Consider the following 14578-nt stretch of genomic DNA (forward strand, 5'->3'; position numbering starts at 1 on the left):
CTTATCAGTCGTGATATAGATATGGAACTTGATGCTGTAAACTTCTATACTGACAGCAAGGTCGTCCTAGGCTACATACATAATGAGACGCGGAGGTTTTTTGTGTATGCCAGTAACAGGGTGGAACGCATAAGGAGCTCTACACGGCCAGACCAATGGCACTATGTTCCTTCTGACATCAACCCTGCAGATCTCGGAACCAGGTCTGTGCCAGCAGCCCAAATGGCAGGATCGACCTGGCTGACAGGCCCGGACTTTTTGCATCGTCAAGAACGCTGCTCGCAGGTATTGAAGGGCAAGTTCGACTTGGTCGATGCGGATTCCGACACGGAGGTGCGGCCCCAGGCAAATGTTCTCGCAACCAGTGTGGGCGTGAAACAACTGGGCAGCCAGCGGTTCGAGCGCTTCTCAAGTTGGATTACGCTGACTCGCGCAGATGCAACGCTTGTACGGCTAGTGGACAAAATTCGGGGCACTTCTGAAAACGTGTCAGACTGCCCGCATAACAGCTCATCTCACCAACTCCGACCTTCTGCAGAACACCTAGCCCGAGCAAAGGCAGTCGTCATTCTATCTGTCCAGAAGGAAGCCTTTTCAGAGGAGTTGAAAAGCTTGCAACGAGGAAAGCGACTACCGAAGTCAAGCCCTCTGTGGAGACTGGATCCATGGGTTGATTCCGACGGTCTTTTGAGAATCGGTGGCCGACTAGGCAGGGCCAACCACTTCGACCAGCAAGAGCAGAAGCCCATCATCATGCCAGGGCGACACCACGTCACCTGCCTGGTTGTGCGGCACTATCACGAAGAGGTCAAACATCAAGGACGCCACTTCACTGAGGGAGCAGTCAGGGCAGCTGGGTTCTGGATCGTCGGAGCTAAGCGTAGCATCGCCTCATATATACACAGTTGTGTTACATGTCGCAAGCTCAGAGGAAGACAGCTACAGCAGATGATGGCAGACCTGCCCGCAGAAAGACTAAGCACCGAGCCACCTTTCACTTATGTCGGACTAGATGTATTCGGCCCCTGGCAAGTCACATCTCGTCGCACCAGAGGCGGTGAGGCCAACAGTAAACGGTGGGCCGTGCTCTTCACTTGCATGAGAATCCGTGCTGTTCACATTGAAGTAATCGAGAGCATGGATACCTCAAGTTTTATTAAGGCGCTCCGCAGATTCTTCGCCATAAGAGGCCCGGCAAAGCAACTGAGGTCTGATTGCGGGACAAATTTTGTTGGAGCATGCACCGAACTAAAGGTGAGCACCAGTGGCCCAGACCACGAGAAGCTAGGAACTTTCCTGTCAGACCATGGATGCACTTGGGTGTTCAATCCCCCTCATGCTTCTCACATGGAAGGATTGTGGGAAAGGATGATAGGAGTCACACGGCGAATTTTGGACTCCATGCTTCTTGAGAATACCTCTCGTCGCCTTACGAAGTCTTGGTAACCCTCTTGGCAGAAGTCTCAGGGATTATAAATTCGCGACCCCTCATTCCTGTTTCAACGGACCCCGAGTGCTGGGAAGTGCTGACTCCGGCAACGCTTCTGACCCAGAAGGTCGGCGGCAACACAGTGCCACCAGTCTTTAATGACAAAGATATATATCGGCGACAGTGGCGGTAGGTTCAGTGGCTGGCCGACGCCTTTTGGTGCCGCTGGCGACGCGAGTTCCTTACCACCCTGCAGAGTCGTCGCAAGTGGCAGGGTCCAACGCGGAGTCTCAAGGCAGGTGACCTCGTCCTCCTGAGAGACAGCCAGGTTCACCGCAACGAGTGGCCCATGGGACTCATTGTGAACGTTATTGCGAGTGGGGATGGCAAGGTGGGAAAGGTGGAAATCAAGACGGCAACACGGGGATCGATCAAGACGTTTCTCCGTCCTGTGACTGAGACAGTCCTGCTTATTCCTTGTGAGGACTGAAAACATCATATAGTGGTTATATGTATAACCAGACGGGGAGTGTGCTGCCTCGCGTCCATTTCAAGTTTCCCGCCCGGGCGCCGCCCTCGTCTGCGAACATTGGACTCCTCTCCCGTCCCTTGTTCTTCCTTCTCCCCGTGCGCCCTCACTCGTTTTCTCCCTCTCGGAGTGCCTTGTTTACGGGACCTGCGCCTCTTTTGTTCTTTCGCGCTGCACGACTGTGGCAGCACCGCGTTTTTACGAGTTTGTAAATGCACAGGATAAAGTTTTAATTTTACTGGTGTTTGTGACTCGTTAACTATCTGAGGAGTGGCCGCAGCCCCAACGCGTGCCATGGAATCAGAACAGATACAGTGGGTAATATTTGATACACTTGATGATCCTTTGTAGCTGCGGGTTGTCTTCGTTCTTATTCTTAATTTTACAAAAGAAAAAAAAAGAAGGCATGTAGGAGTGATGAAAACTTTGGAAAGAACGAATACTCTCTTCATAATTTACCTTTCGGGCGGCGCTATCTGCAGCAAATCAAGAGCCCCACAGTGGTTGGACCGTACGATGCCCTTCTCGTCCGGGCGCCGACCATTAGCCGACGTTTCTTCATCAAACACGGCTTCACCGACGACATCGTCCTCAGCAGCCGCTTCAGGTAAGAGCCACCAGCGTTACATACGCACCTGATGCTTTTACCCCCACAACTTCCTTGCATTAATTTGCAGCCATACAGCGTGTATAACAACAAAGAAAAGTGAGAGAATGGAAATTTTACAATGCTTAAATAATATCGTAACGTGCCATTTAGAAATTGGCTGACGACTTTTCACAACTCAAGACTGCCACAAGCCTATAAAACATTTTTTTACAGGTAGGGCAAAATACAAAGAACTTCACGATCATCGATATATTTACAGTCTTACTTGCAGCAATCGCTCAGGTCGGAGCATTTCATTAGGAGCGAGAACCGTTTAGTGAAGATTCGTCGCGCCAATTTGGCGACGACAAGGAGTGCCCGGCAATTCTGCTGCTTCGAGGATGCGACAGGAGCTCGTAAAGCTTCATTTAGGCCGCCAGCATTGTGCTGCGGACCATTAGGCTGCATCGGCATTTGTTTCCGTCGTAAGTGTTCCGCTGAATACGATTTCTTTGAGAGTAGTCTCTAGCAACTGCAAGCGAGGCCCGGTCTTACTTGTTTTCCCCCCCTCCCAGCGTATCCTCTCCCAGCGTATCCTCTCCCACCGGTAGTTTCGGAAGACCCGTTCCTCCACCCTACAGCTGGAGGGAGGCCGGCCATTAGCCCCGGGCGTCGCCCAATAAAAGGCCGGCCATTCTCGCGCCATTCTCAACCTATAAAGGACCGTGTGCTATGCTCCATTCAGCCGTAACTGCGAAGCGTAAGAACGAACATCGATTCTAGGAAACTGCGGCACTCTGCGGAAGAAGGCGATTCCCGGGAGGGCCTGATGAATGGAACGCGTTCCTTGCCCAGCAACCAACGGCTAGGAGGACACACGTTCGGCTTTGACAAAGCATCTCTTATACTATCGAGCAGAAGACTGCCGACGCTATAGGGCCGGTCTACTGCACACGTGTACTAGCGTGTTAACACATACGTGCTCGCTTTTCTTTATGTGTGCGTATGTTTATGTAGGGCTGTGTCAATAGGTTGTAAACCTCTTATTAGCTAATTGGGTTTTACACCTACTTTAATTGCTAGCGTTGTTCAGTGGTTTGTAGGAAAACATTTTAGGCCTTGTAGTAGTTTACTAGTAACCGCGCATCTCCAGTACAATATTCAATGCGTGTTTGCACTTGTAGGCCATCAAATCATCTTTATAATTAAAAATATTTCTCCTAACGTTTACAATATACGTTTTAGAACGAAGTGATGAGGTGTAGCAATCGAAAGCTTACAGTATTCCCTCTAATTTCACTCAACCAAGTCAAGCCGACAGTTAGCATTATGCATAGCATTCTCTGCTCTATTATTGAGTAAGACAAGCTTCAAATGAGCGACGGGTGGTTTTATGCGCGTCTTTTCTTCAGCTGATAACAGCTCCAAATTGCCAAGAATTGTGTCTAAATTTAACTGCTATCGACTGCAACGTGCATAATTATGCAGGTCGTAGCTGGTCTGCATACAGTGACACTGCACGAGAGAGGTCAAATAGGGCTGTCCTACAATAATTCTTCTAGCAATGCTGGGATCACGGCATTTCTACGATCAGGAGGTCATGCAATGTCTCAGATTTGTTTCGTCTATGTATCAGCCATACCGCATCATCAGAATTTAACATACAAAAAATCATACTTGCAGCAAATGTGGTTTGCGAAAACTACTGAGAAAATTTTGGGAACTCTACGTGAAAGAAAACATAAGCAAAGAGCAAGAAATAAGGGGCACTCATTATAATTTCCACACTCATTTGGGCCGCGACCATAAATCACAAGGCATTGTTGTTGTTTTTCTTTTTCTCCTAAGTGGCTGTGTCCAGTAGGGTTTTCGTTTTTATAGAATGTCCACGCTGCATTCATGTGCTGTGATTTAATATTATTTAACTTATCTTGTAGCATTTATTGGTTTTCTTATTGTGATTTTCTTTATTAACGCTTGGATAACGACTGCCCAGGTTCGCCTATTTTCCCTTGTATATTACCGTATATTTTTGCTTTGCACGCATTTTTTACCGGTTTGTTGCTTTATGATGTACAATATTTACTACCACTCTCCATCCCACTCTATCCCCATTATGCTATGTCTTATCAAGAGGGCGATAAGGTATACGTATAAATAAATAAAGTTAGTACAAGTCCCAGCGAACCTAGTCGACAACACGTTTTTGCTAGAGAACGCTTCGCCCTGCGTCCCGAAAACAGCGTCATGAAACGGGTCCCTTGATCGCCTCGCAACACGATAATGCAAAGTAAGGGAGAAGCAAAACACGGAAACAAAAAAAAGAAAAAAAAAGATTTAAGATGCGCCTGTTTAAACAAGTTTGATTTTTTGCTTGAAAAGTTCCGCATGCATAATGGATCGGCAGCCGCTTCAGACCACGCTCTAGTCACCATACTCTTTGGCGCTGTTTCAGCCTTTCTGCACCCTTCCGCTTTACTTCCTCGTCCCATCCACACTTGCTGCCCAGTCGGCGTTTGAAGAGCATGTTCGCTAGCCTGTAAGGACGCCTTCTTTTGCTTGTAGTTAAGCATTCTTCTGAGCAGCCGCGTCAGTAAACAGGGTGCACGCTGGTTTCTTGCATTGTAATCCTGGGTTCTGTAGCGCCAAGCCTGCTTGGCGTTCCTATTTGTGCCTTCCAACGTTGGAAAGTGTAATCTACGTGGTTACCAAAATCGTCAGGTTAACCTCAACAGAGGGTAAGAAAAGAGAAAAGAAGAAATTACAGAGAAATGGACCAACCATGGTAGCACAACTAAAACTGAAAAACAAAGGAAACTGTATACAGCTTTCGGCGAGAGCTCAGACAAAATAATCCCAAATTTTTCCGAGAAACTGGAGATGCTACAGGCTTTCGTTTCAAGGGTGTTATCTCATTGCCTGACGAAGAGTGTTCCTGTTAAGAATACGCCTTTACAACGCTGCCCTTTCTCTAGGGAAGCCTCTTCATTCATCCAGCGCACAAGCGGGGATGGAGTGGCTGCGATGAAATTAAAAGAAATGCTACCAACCGCTGGAGAAATTGCCGAATTTGTGCATTGCGTTGATTACAAAAAACTGCAACACGTCGCAGTGGAAGCAACGTATCAGTCCGCATCGACGATGAAGAAGCGGCGGCTCCTGTGTCGGAACAATTTTCATGTTGCTTTTACATTGGATCTCTGGTCTTTCATTACAATTTTGTTGCTGGCGATAAAGATTGTCGCACGACTCTTGAGCGCAGAAAAAAAAATAGTGCCTGAGCAACGAAAGAGGTTTAGGACGGTTCAAAGGTCCATTTCTGCTCCTCTAAGGATCGTTTTGGTAAACGTGGAGATATTTTTAAATAATACGACGGGCAAATTCAGATATTTTTCAATTCAACTCAATTCTGGGGTTTTATATGGAGCATGCCGTACACCGTAGTACTAGCTTCGACCCCCTGGAGTTCTTTAACGCTCACCCAATTCACGGTACACGGGCTTTTTTTTTGGAAATTCTCCTTTATTGAAATGACGCCGCCGCGGACATGATTTGATTCCGCGACCTCGTGCTTGGCTGCGCCACGCCATAGACGCTAAGCAACCATGGCAGGTAGATGTTTCTCTACTGAAAGTTCTGTACCTTAAAATCTTAATTATACCAAAGCATATTCGGAATACAGATATGCAACATTGAGACTGTTGAATACGAAGGAACATATGTACTTACGGGGTAGAGGCCGACATAGTTTTGGTTACGATATGGGAACACACCACTGCGAAAAGCGAAATTCTCTTAAGCATTCTGACGCTCGAAGACCTCCATGCTTCGCGATGTCGCATCTACGAATAAAGGTAAAGAGTGCACTGTGATCCTTTGCGCAGGGAAGCGGACGAAGCGGAATACGAAGGCAGCCTGCTCTGCTACCTGCCGCCTTTCGATGGTGAGCAATTTTTGTTCTAACGGTGTATGAAACGGCACCACGCACGGAGCAGCCACTTGCTCCGCATGTTTGTTTATTGCAATCGTGTCAGCGATATGCGTTTTGCTCCCCACCTGCGTGAACACCTCAGTGTGTAGCCACGGCTTGCTCTACCGCTTGGTTACAATCGGCGGCTCTTCTTGTAGCACTTCTCGCCTATGAACGGGTGTAAGCGCTGTACGGAAACATCTGATGTAAAGTTTTATGTCCTCACTGTTAATTAACTAAACGTACTTCTTTCTTTAGGCTATACAAACAGAAGTCATGTAATCTAATTTGCTTTGATTAAGCTTGTAATTATACATAGTTTATGGGCTTAAAGTTGTTTTCGCCGTGTATATATAGTAATTAATTTTAGATGCCAGGTCTGTATTTTGATCTCGTGTGATGTACACTATTGTTGGGCCTACCTGCGTTGGCGAGTGAAAACTAACAACACGGATATTCTGTCACCTGGGGCAACTGCTTCACTCGGGGAAGTGCTGCAGGCAAACGTGCTTCACGCACGACCTTTGCCTTCGCTGTCCTGCACTCTCTTTTAAACTCCATTATTTTGATTGTACGCGTGAATGATGACTGTTCTGCGCTTGTTATTTCCTCAGTAAAGCATCATTTTACCTTTGGCCGAATCCACAAACCGTTGCGTTCCTGACAGCTTTCTGCCACTGGCCGACCGCCTTCAATGGCAATGTGTCCGACAGTACGATTTGGGTCGCATTTGTCTCATGAATAGCTGAACATTTTGTGAATACGGGCTTTGACTTGGTCACCTACGCCGTTGGCTAAAAAAATACATCTTGTAGAAGTAATTTCAATCTTATGCACTGCTTTTACTACGCTTATGAAGCCCTATTTATTGTTAGAATTAGCCGCCAATTTGCTGCATGCCAGTGCTGGCGAACGTTGCAGGACACATGAGCCGGTACAATCCAGTGAAACCAAGGACAGATTTCGCAGTTTCCCCATAGTGTGTAGATTATACAGGCTTGCTAGCCAATGCATAGCTGCATCCAAATGGCAGAGGAAGAATTCTTCTCGGGTGCAATCATTATTTTCATGATTAGAAAAAAAAGCAGGAGTGAAAATGAGAACGCCAAGAGCAGGCTTGTGCGTCACTTAAATGCTATTCTTGAAATACATTATCATAAATACTTTTCAAAGTAACTTTAACGTATCTTTTAAATAGATTATAAGTTGGTAGTTTTTCTCTAACTTTCCGGGTGTGTTTTACTCAGTATCTAAGATACGCGCCTCCTAGTTGTCAGGTGCGGCATCGGCGCGCGAACAGCTCATCGACACGGACATGTCGCACGCAGACTGCCGCTCTCATCCATTCTGTCTTTCTCAAAACTATTTGGGGCGGCAGGCTTACACAGTAAACAAAAAAGAGGGAGACATAAAGAAAGTGAAGCTCACAAGCGTGACAAGCCAAAAGTAAACAAACCAACCACGCCTCTCCCGCAGCAGGCTTACAGCATACGCTGGTCACTTTGTAGTAAGACGGCTGACGCGTTCCAAAAGTTGATTAGCTAGATCGACGGCACTCAAGTGAATTCACACCAATCCAAGGATGTCACTGCGGTACACAGGTACGCCGCTGTTCAATAACTCTTAATACGATACAACGCAACCGTGGTATCGATAGCATGTGTGAAGCGTCTGCTCAGCGTCGGAGGAAACGTGTTTAAGGAAAACAGGGGAAATTTGTCAGATAGCAACTTTGAAGATCAGCTTCTCCAGCGAGCCAATAAGCCCTATCTGGTATAACTCCGGTTCATTTTACTTTCGTGTACACTTTGGAACAAAACTTAATTTTTTCCTTTGAAGTAATGAAATTGTTTTTTGAGAACTTAAACGCTCCATCTGAAATAAATTTCGAAATTCGGTGTTTAATGCTGTACTCAAATACGTTTTCCGCCTGGTATTTAGTAAGTTATCCTAAATACATTTCCCGGGTATCCTGCACGAGCTTGCCCGAGAGTGACAAATAATATAGCAGAACGCGCACGATAGTGTTGTTTTTTTCATTCACCTTGGGCCTATGCTGTTCAGCGTCCGCTTTCAGACATCCCAATTCCTTCTCTATAGTACACTTGTTAGTCAACGTGAATTCGACTTTACGAACATAACACGCTGAAACGCGTAGTGATGTGGCGATGCAGTAGCTCGTCATTATAATCGTCTAATTGTGGCTCGGTTATGTCGACAGGACACTACCCGTCCCTACCCGGCACAGCGGAGTGGAACCGGCCGGAAGCCTTGGCTGCAATGGAAGAGGAAGTGGAACGCTGGTGAGAATGGGCGGAAGTGCCGTCCAGGTGCTTCAACGTGGCATTGTTGCGTTCTTGTTCACGCACATCCGCTGCTTTTTCAGAACAAGCCTCATATATATATATATATATATATGACCTGACGAATGCTGCTATATTTTGCTACGTTTTTGCTATATTGCTACATTCATTTATGTGCTTGCATTGTACCTCAGCGTACAAATGCTTTACAGAGTGGAGGGGCCTACATAGCAAAAGCCAGCAGACAAAAATTCCACGAAAAATATCATAACACCGCTTGTTTATACTGCTTGTACCGCTGTTTTTAGGTATGGCACCTCTTTCTTTTGGCGTCAGTCATGCCCCCTTGTAAGTTTATCTGTCACATTTATTAAGGCCCACGTAAAGCACCCTGTTAACTCCTGCTCGAACAAAAAAAAATCCACTATCGCTTAGGAGGAAGCTTTACATCGACAGCTATTATCTTAATAGATGGGAACTGAGAAATGGCCATTGTGGGCTTCCACAGCCGAATTTAGGGAGGTTTCCTGCTTCTGAATATAGCTTAGATCTGCCGATTGTATGAAGTATATTGTTCATTTAGGCCATCAATGTTTTAAGAACCGTTCTTCTAAATCGGAAACAATTAGTGAACGCAAATATGAAGTGTACAACTCCTAACGAAGCAATAAACAAAATGAGAGTTGCAAAGTTGCAGTTGCATTTGTTGCCACTGCTTGATAGCCTATTATTCGTAACACTTTAAAAGAATATCAAAGGTCGGATGTCTTGCTTTGCTTTGCCACTCACTCACTCACTCACTCACTCACTCACTCACTCACTCACTCACTCACTCACTCACTCACTCACTCACTCACTCACTCACTCACTCACTCACTCACTCACTCACTCACTCACTCACTCACTCACTCACTCACTCACTCACTCACTCACTCACTCACTCACTCACTCACTCACTCACTCACTCACTCACTCACTCACTCACTCACTCACTCACTCACTCACTCACTCACTCACTCACTCACTCACTCACTCACTCACTCACTCACTCACTCACTCACTCACTCACTCACTCGATCGATCGATCGATACATCGATTATTCAGTCAATCAATCAATTTCGTGGCCCTCCACTACGACGCTGTCCGAGCCTACCTGCCCCTGAAACCGTTGCGACAAATCGCGAGCTCTCGCCACTATCAATATTTCCGTCACACGTCATAGATGAAATTTAATGAAATTTTCATTATGCTACTAAATATTACGTAGACAAGGCATCACTTATTGGGAGCCTTCTTTTTTTTTTTTTGCTACCGGCATCAACGGGCTCGTTATTTCGTAGTGCATGCAGTGTTTTCTTTACTGTAAATATTAGTAACAAGGTTCTTCGGCTGTACTTTATTTCTCACTTACGAAGGGAATTATCGAAGCATTCCTAGCTAAATGAGACCATTTACTTGAGTATACGAAGAATTCATACTTTTCTGTATACCTAATTCGATTCAAATACAATTTATATGTTTCCTATTGGAAAGTTGCACGTTGTTTAGCGTGCACAACAATAGTGGCTTCCGCCATCACGTTTGCTGCTGTCCACTTCGCAACCCAGACGTGCTATCGAAAATTGACGTAAAAAAGTTGAGCGACTTGACAGTTATCGCTGATAAAAGTGTAAGTCATGGTGAAATTTTGACCACCGATTTCTGATGACTCGGTTGCATTCTTGAGTTAGAATAACTGGGAGAAGAAGTGACATCCGCAAGATTCAGTTATTTCGCCATACGTGTGCATAGTTGCAATCTTCTTTTTATAGAAAATGTTATTTTCGATTCATGCGCGCTGTTACCTTGGTGTAATTATAAGACCAATTTCTGGGAAGACCGATCACATTTGTACAACCACTTCCATGCTCATGAACCTACTGCAGCATAGTAAAGTTGGTTGCTACAGATAAAAAGAGAGGCAGTGATAACAGCTGAACATGGCACCGCTAAACTGCTTTCACAAAGTAGTGCGCGTGTCTCCGGCCTCTCTGTTTAAACGCAGGAAACAGAAGAGCCTGGAGTCGTACCAGTGTCAAGTGACCTGCCTTGTGCGACTGAGGCACGAGGTTCTACGGTTGCATGCCCTGGTGAGTGTTTCGAACATTCTTGTAATGTGATGATTTGCGTTCAAAGAAATATTTCTCGCAGTGCGCTGAAGATGGTCACCACAGCTTGTTCAATGTAAACGTCATGCGTCATTGCTGCGCACCGACTACCAAATGAACACTTAAGATTATCGGTGAAATAAAAAGAAAAGAATAAATGTTGGGAGAAAGCAGTATGAATCATAGATTATAATCGAGTTACCGATATCTTAGATGATATTAGAAAGAGTGGGGTTGAAAAAACACGAAAATTGTGGAGATAACGGGTGGTTTATTATAGCAGCAGAATGGGTGCCAAGGTAATGGAAGTGCACTCGGTGCGGAAGCTAGTTGGACAGATGGATGACAATAAAATATAAGCAGGCCTGCGTTGGAGTCTAAGGAGGCTGAACCCCAGAAACTGAAGTTTTCTGGGAGTGGCTTTCGTACAGGAAAGGAGCTAAAAAGATTGCTGAAATTGACGCTGTTGGCAGAAACAGCTGTTAATGGGTGAAAATTTTGGTTCGCAATATGACCAGTAACGCAAGCTACAAATAGAAGCAGCTTAATCTCTTCAGGACATTTTTTTTTGTAATAATGCTTTCTCCGTTTTCACTGTTGTTTGTTTTCTTGCGCTACAAATTCGATAAATAAATACGGCGTTTTGAAGCCACATCTGTGTTCTGGAATAATTAGGCGATTGTTTTTATTGGTGCGCTCAGCTGCAGGAACAGGAGCACTCCATGCAGGCCTTGCGAAAGGAAAACTGCAGACTCCAGTCCAGACTGTCCCGAGGTAAGTTCATCTTCCGGTACGTGTGACTGAAAGAACAGAAACAGAGCGAGAGAGACATAGTCGAAGGAAAAGAGAAAGGCAGAGAAGTCAGCCGGAAAGGAATATGCGGTTGGCTAGCCTGCACTTGAAAATGGGCGAAGAATAGGTAGGTAGATGTGAGGAAATGAGGGATGCAGAGGGCACAGTTACACTTCCACAGCCGGCCGCGGTCACGCTACCCTACCATAGCGCAAGAGCGCTAGGCCACATTTAACGTCAAATAAGGCTTAAGCCATCTTTAAAGGTTTGTTGTTCTAAAGAATTGTAGCAGGGCCTTCGTCGGCTACAGAAGCGACGGCTTATGTGGTCGGCATTCAAAAGATGGTTTGTTCCAACGATGGTCTGGAGTGAACGAAAGCTACCCCAGCCGGGAGTGATCTTGTTCATACAATTAATTGAAGCAGGCATACCAACCAATGATAGCCAGATATCTCATTTAAGTACTCCCATTTTATGATGTGAGGAAAGTGCTAGTTAGAAATTTTGCTGGCGTAGGAATCAGTTAATCCGGCTGCATTCTGACAAGGGTTAGTTCCCTCTAGAATAGCATATGCTCAGTGCCGCTTGTAGACCGAAGTTTCTACTTGAAAAAATAAAATATTGAAAAATATTTATTTGAAAAAATATTCCGTACGGCAGCCGCAGCCTCCCTAACTGCGGGAATGGGAAAAAAAGTAGCGTTCCTGGTGGGCCACTCAAAGCAGGTTGCGAAAATTTTCTGTTTGCAATGTATAACGAGGAAGGTAGCCTGTAAACAAAGTATGCATAAGCGGTTTATCAACTTTCTCGTATTGTTAGCGCAACAACGCTGAAAACGCCCGCATTTCCTTTCCAGCCGAAAAGAAGTCAGCCCGTTCGCTGATAGAGACCTTAGAGAAGGAAGCGGCCGACTTCGAACGCCTCTGCAACCTGGGACAGCAACTGCAGCAACCGGGAGCTGCAAGCGCTTTGCACGAGTCCCGGGCGAAGCTGCGCACAGCCTACCGCTGAAAAAAACAACAACAAAAAAAACGAGGATGAACAGACATCGAGGCCCTTCGAAAGCCTATTCCGTTTTGTGCATCTCGTAGGGCAGGTCACATGTGAATTATTTTTTTCGAGCCTGTAGTTTCATTAACCAGATATTTATGTATCTCCCGGTCATTTGGTGCGTGCGTCATAATTCAAGTCATGACGTTGTGGATATATTGAACGTCCGCGATGCTTCGTTGGGACTGTGGTAGAGTACCGCGTACTCTTGGCGGTGTCATTGCAAACACGCGTGTCAGGTTTCATACGTACGAGAAAATTTACCACTCGTAGTGGCAGCCTTTTTATGCGAAGCATATTACTAGAGCTCAACCAGGCTCCTTAGGCGCGGCGGTGTCGCCTTCAATACCACGTGACACCGTGACGTCTCGACAGAGGAGAAACGGGGCTCCAACTCGCGCCGTCGCTCGCGGCGTCGCGGTGGTATATTAGCAGCTGCGCTTGCCTCTTCTAGACACTCACGAGGTGAGATGCCTCCTGGAGACAGAGCTGCTCGTTGGAATGAGAAGCGAAGGTTGCGGCGTGCTACAGAGACTGTTTCTAGGCGGCTTTGCTACGGCGCAGCGACTACGCGCCCCGCATCGGACGCAGTGAGCGTCGAGCAACGCAGCGTTCGGCGCGACAACAAAATGTGCGCCTGAGCAAGCGCCGCACGCCTGAGCCGACGCCGACGACACCGGCTTTTCTGCGACACGAGCTCCTTAACGCTGTCGCGTTAAAATAAAGGCTAGTATGCTTCGCATCCTGGGCTTAACCTTAGCTAAGCCACAGCCAGTTTTTTCCAGCGCAGAGGAGATTCCAAACGCAGCAATCTTGACTACTAATTCCATCAGCTAAGAATAATAATGTTCGTAAGGCAAAAAGGAGGTAAACAAGCCAATTAAGACACATGGCAAGTGCCGGCCAATCACCAATATTTTATTTTGAACACGAAGAAAACAATGAATGAAAAATAAATTAACAACTGCTTCTGTAATGTGGTTCTATTCCATATATATTTCAATTTTTAGTCGGCGCGTGTGTTTGCGAATTGATTTGATTTAATGTCGTTTTTGCGCTGTTTTAATATACAAAAAAAAAATTCGCACTGAACAATTTCCCCGCAAGCTTATGTACGAACTAAGGACCAATCTTCAGATTGCCGCAACTATCGACATGAAGGGGTAAGGTGTAGTTTATCAAAGATAATGTGACACATAAAACACGTTGAACGGTCGGTAGGCAAAACTTCATCCCAGATAATGAGTGTGCTCGAGTAACAGCAGAAAGAAAGAGATTTGATGCGTTTTGCTTCTGTCTCTGAATAGCGCTAGCCATCATTGCTAGTGATCAAAATCACTTTGTCAGAGTCACGAGCGCACAAAGACTTGTTATCTGTATTTTATAATCACGCGTAAGATAAGCTAATTTTCGAAAAAAAGTAATCTGCTTCTGCTAAAGTCCATAAACCAAAAATTGCTGCTAGTTGGCTTACAATAACAGGTGAATCGCAGCGAACTAGCCGGAGGGAGACTGCAGAGAAGCAGAAGAAGAGCCAGTTGTTTAATACACTATTATTCTCTTAATGGGTGTGATTCAATTGGTTTACTACGGGCCTATGTGGTCCTGTTTTTGCCACTCGAAAGTTTCAGTTTCACCATAACCTCTAAAATTAACAAACGTTGGGGATGTTAGAAGGCGCTCACCGACCGGCTATTCAACTTTCACGTGGCACCGGGTAATAATGAATCGGGTGATTGTACATCGGCTACGCAAGCGACAAACTACC

The 14578-nt window shown here is 45.7% G+C and overlaps 1 protein-coding gene across 1 annotated transcript in view; it reads left to right on the forward strand.

Annotated features, from left to right (window-relative positions):
- The window catches only part of LOC135914634 (uncharacterized), a 77999-nt gene extending 64811 nt beyond the window's left edge, over positions 1-13188 (forward strand). The window contains exons 7-12 of the mRNA XM_065447569.2: positions 2441-2565; positions 6432-6490; positions 8739-8820; positions 10866-10950; positions 11670-11742; positions 12617-13188. Of these exons, the coding sequence (XP_065303641.2) occupies positions 2441-2565; positions 6432-6490; positions 8739-8820; positions 10866-10950; positions 11670-11742; positions 12617-12771 (579 nt within the window). The 3' untranslated portion in view covers positions 12772-13188. The remainder of the gene's footprint in view (positions 1-2440; positions 2566-6431; positions 6491-8738; positions 8821-10865; positions 10951-11669; positions 11743-12616) is intronic.
- Positions 13189-14578: the final 1390 nt, after the last annotated feature.

Source organism: Dermacentor albipictus, chromosome 9 (genome assembly GCF_038994185.2).
Source record: "Dermacentor albipictus isolate Rhodes 1998 colony chromosome 9, USDA_Dalb.pri_finalv2, whole genome shotgun sequence".
NCBI classification, from domain to species: domain Eukaryota; kingdom Metazoa; phylum Arthropoda; class Arachnida; order Ixodida; family Ixodidae; genus Dermacentor; species Dermacentor albipictus.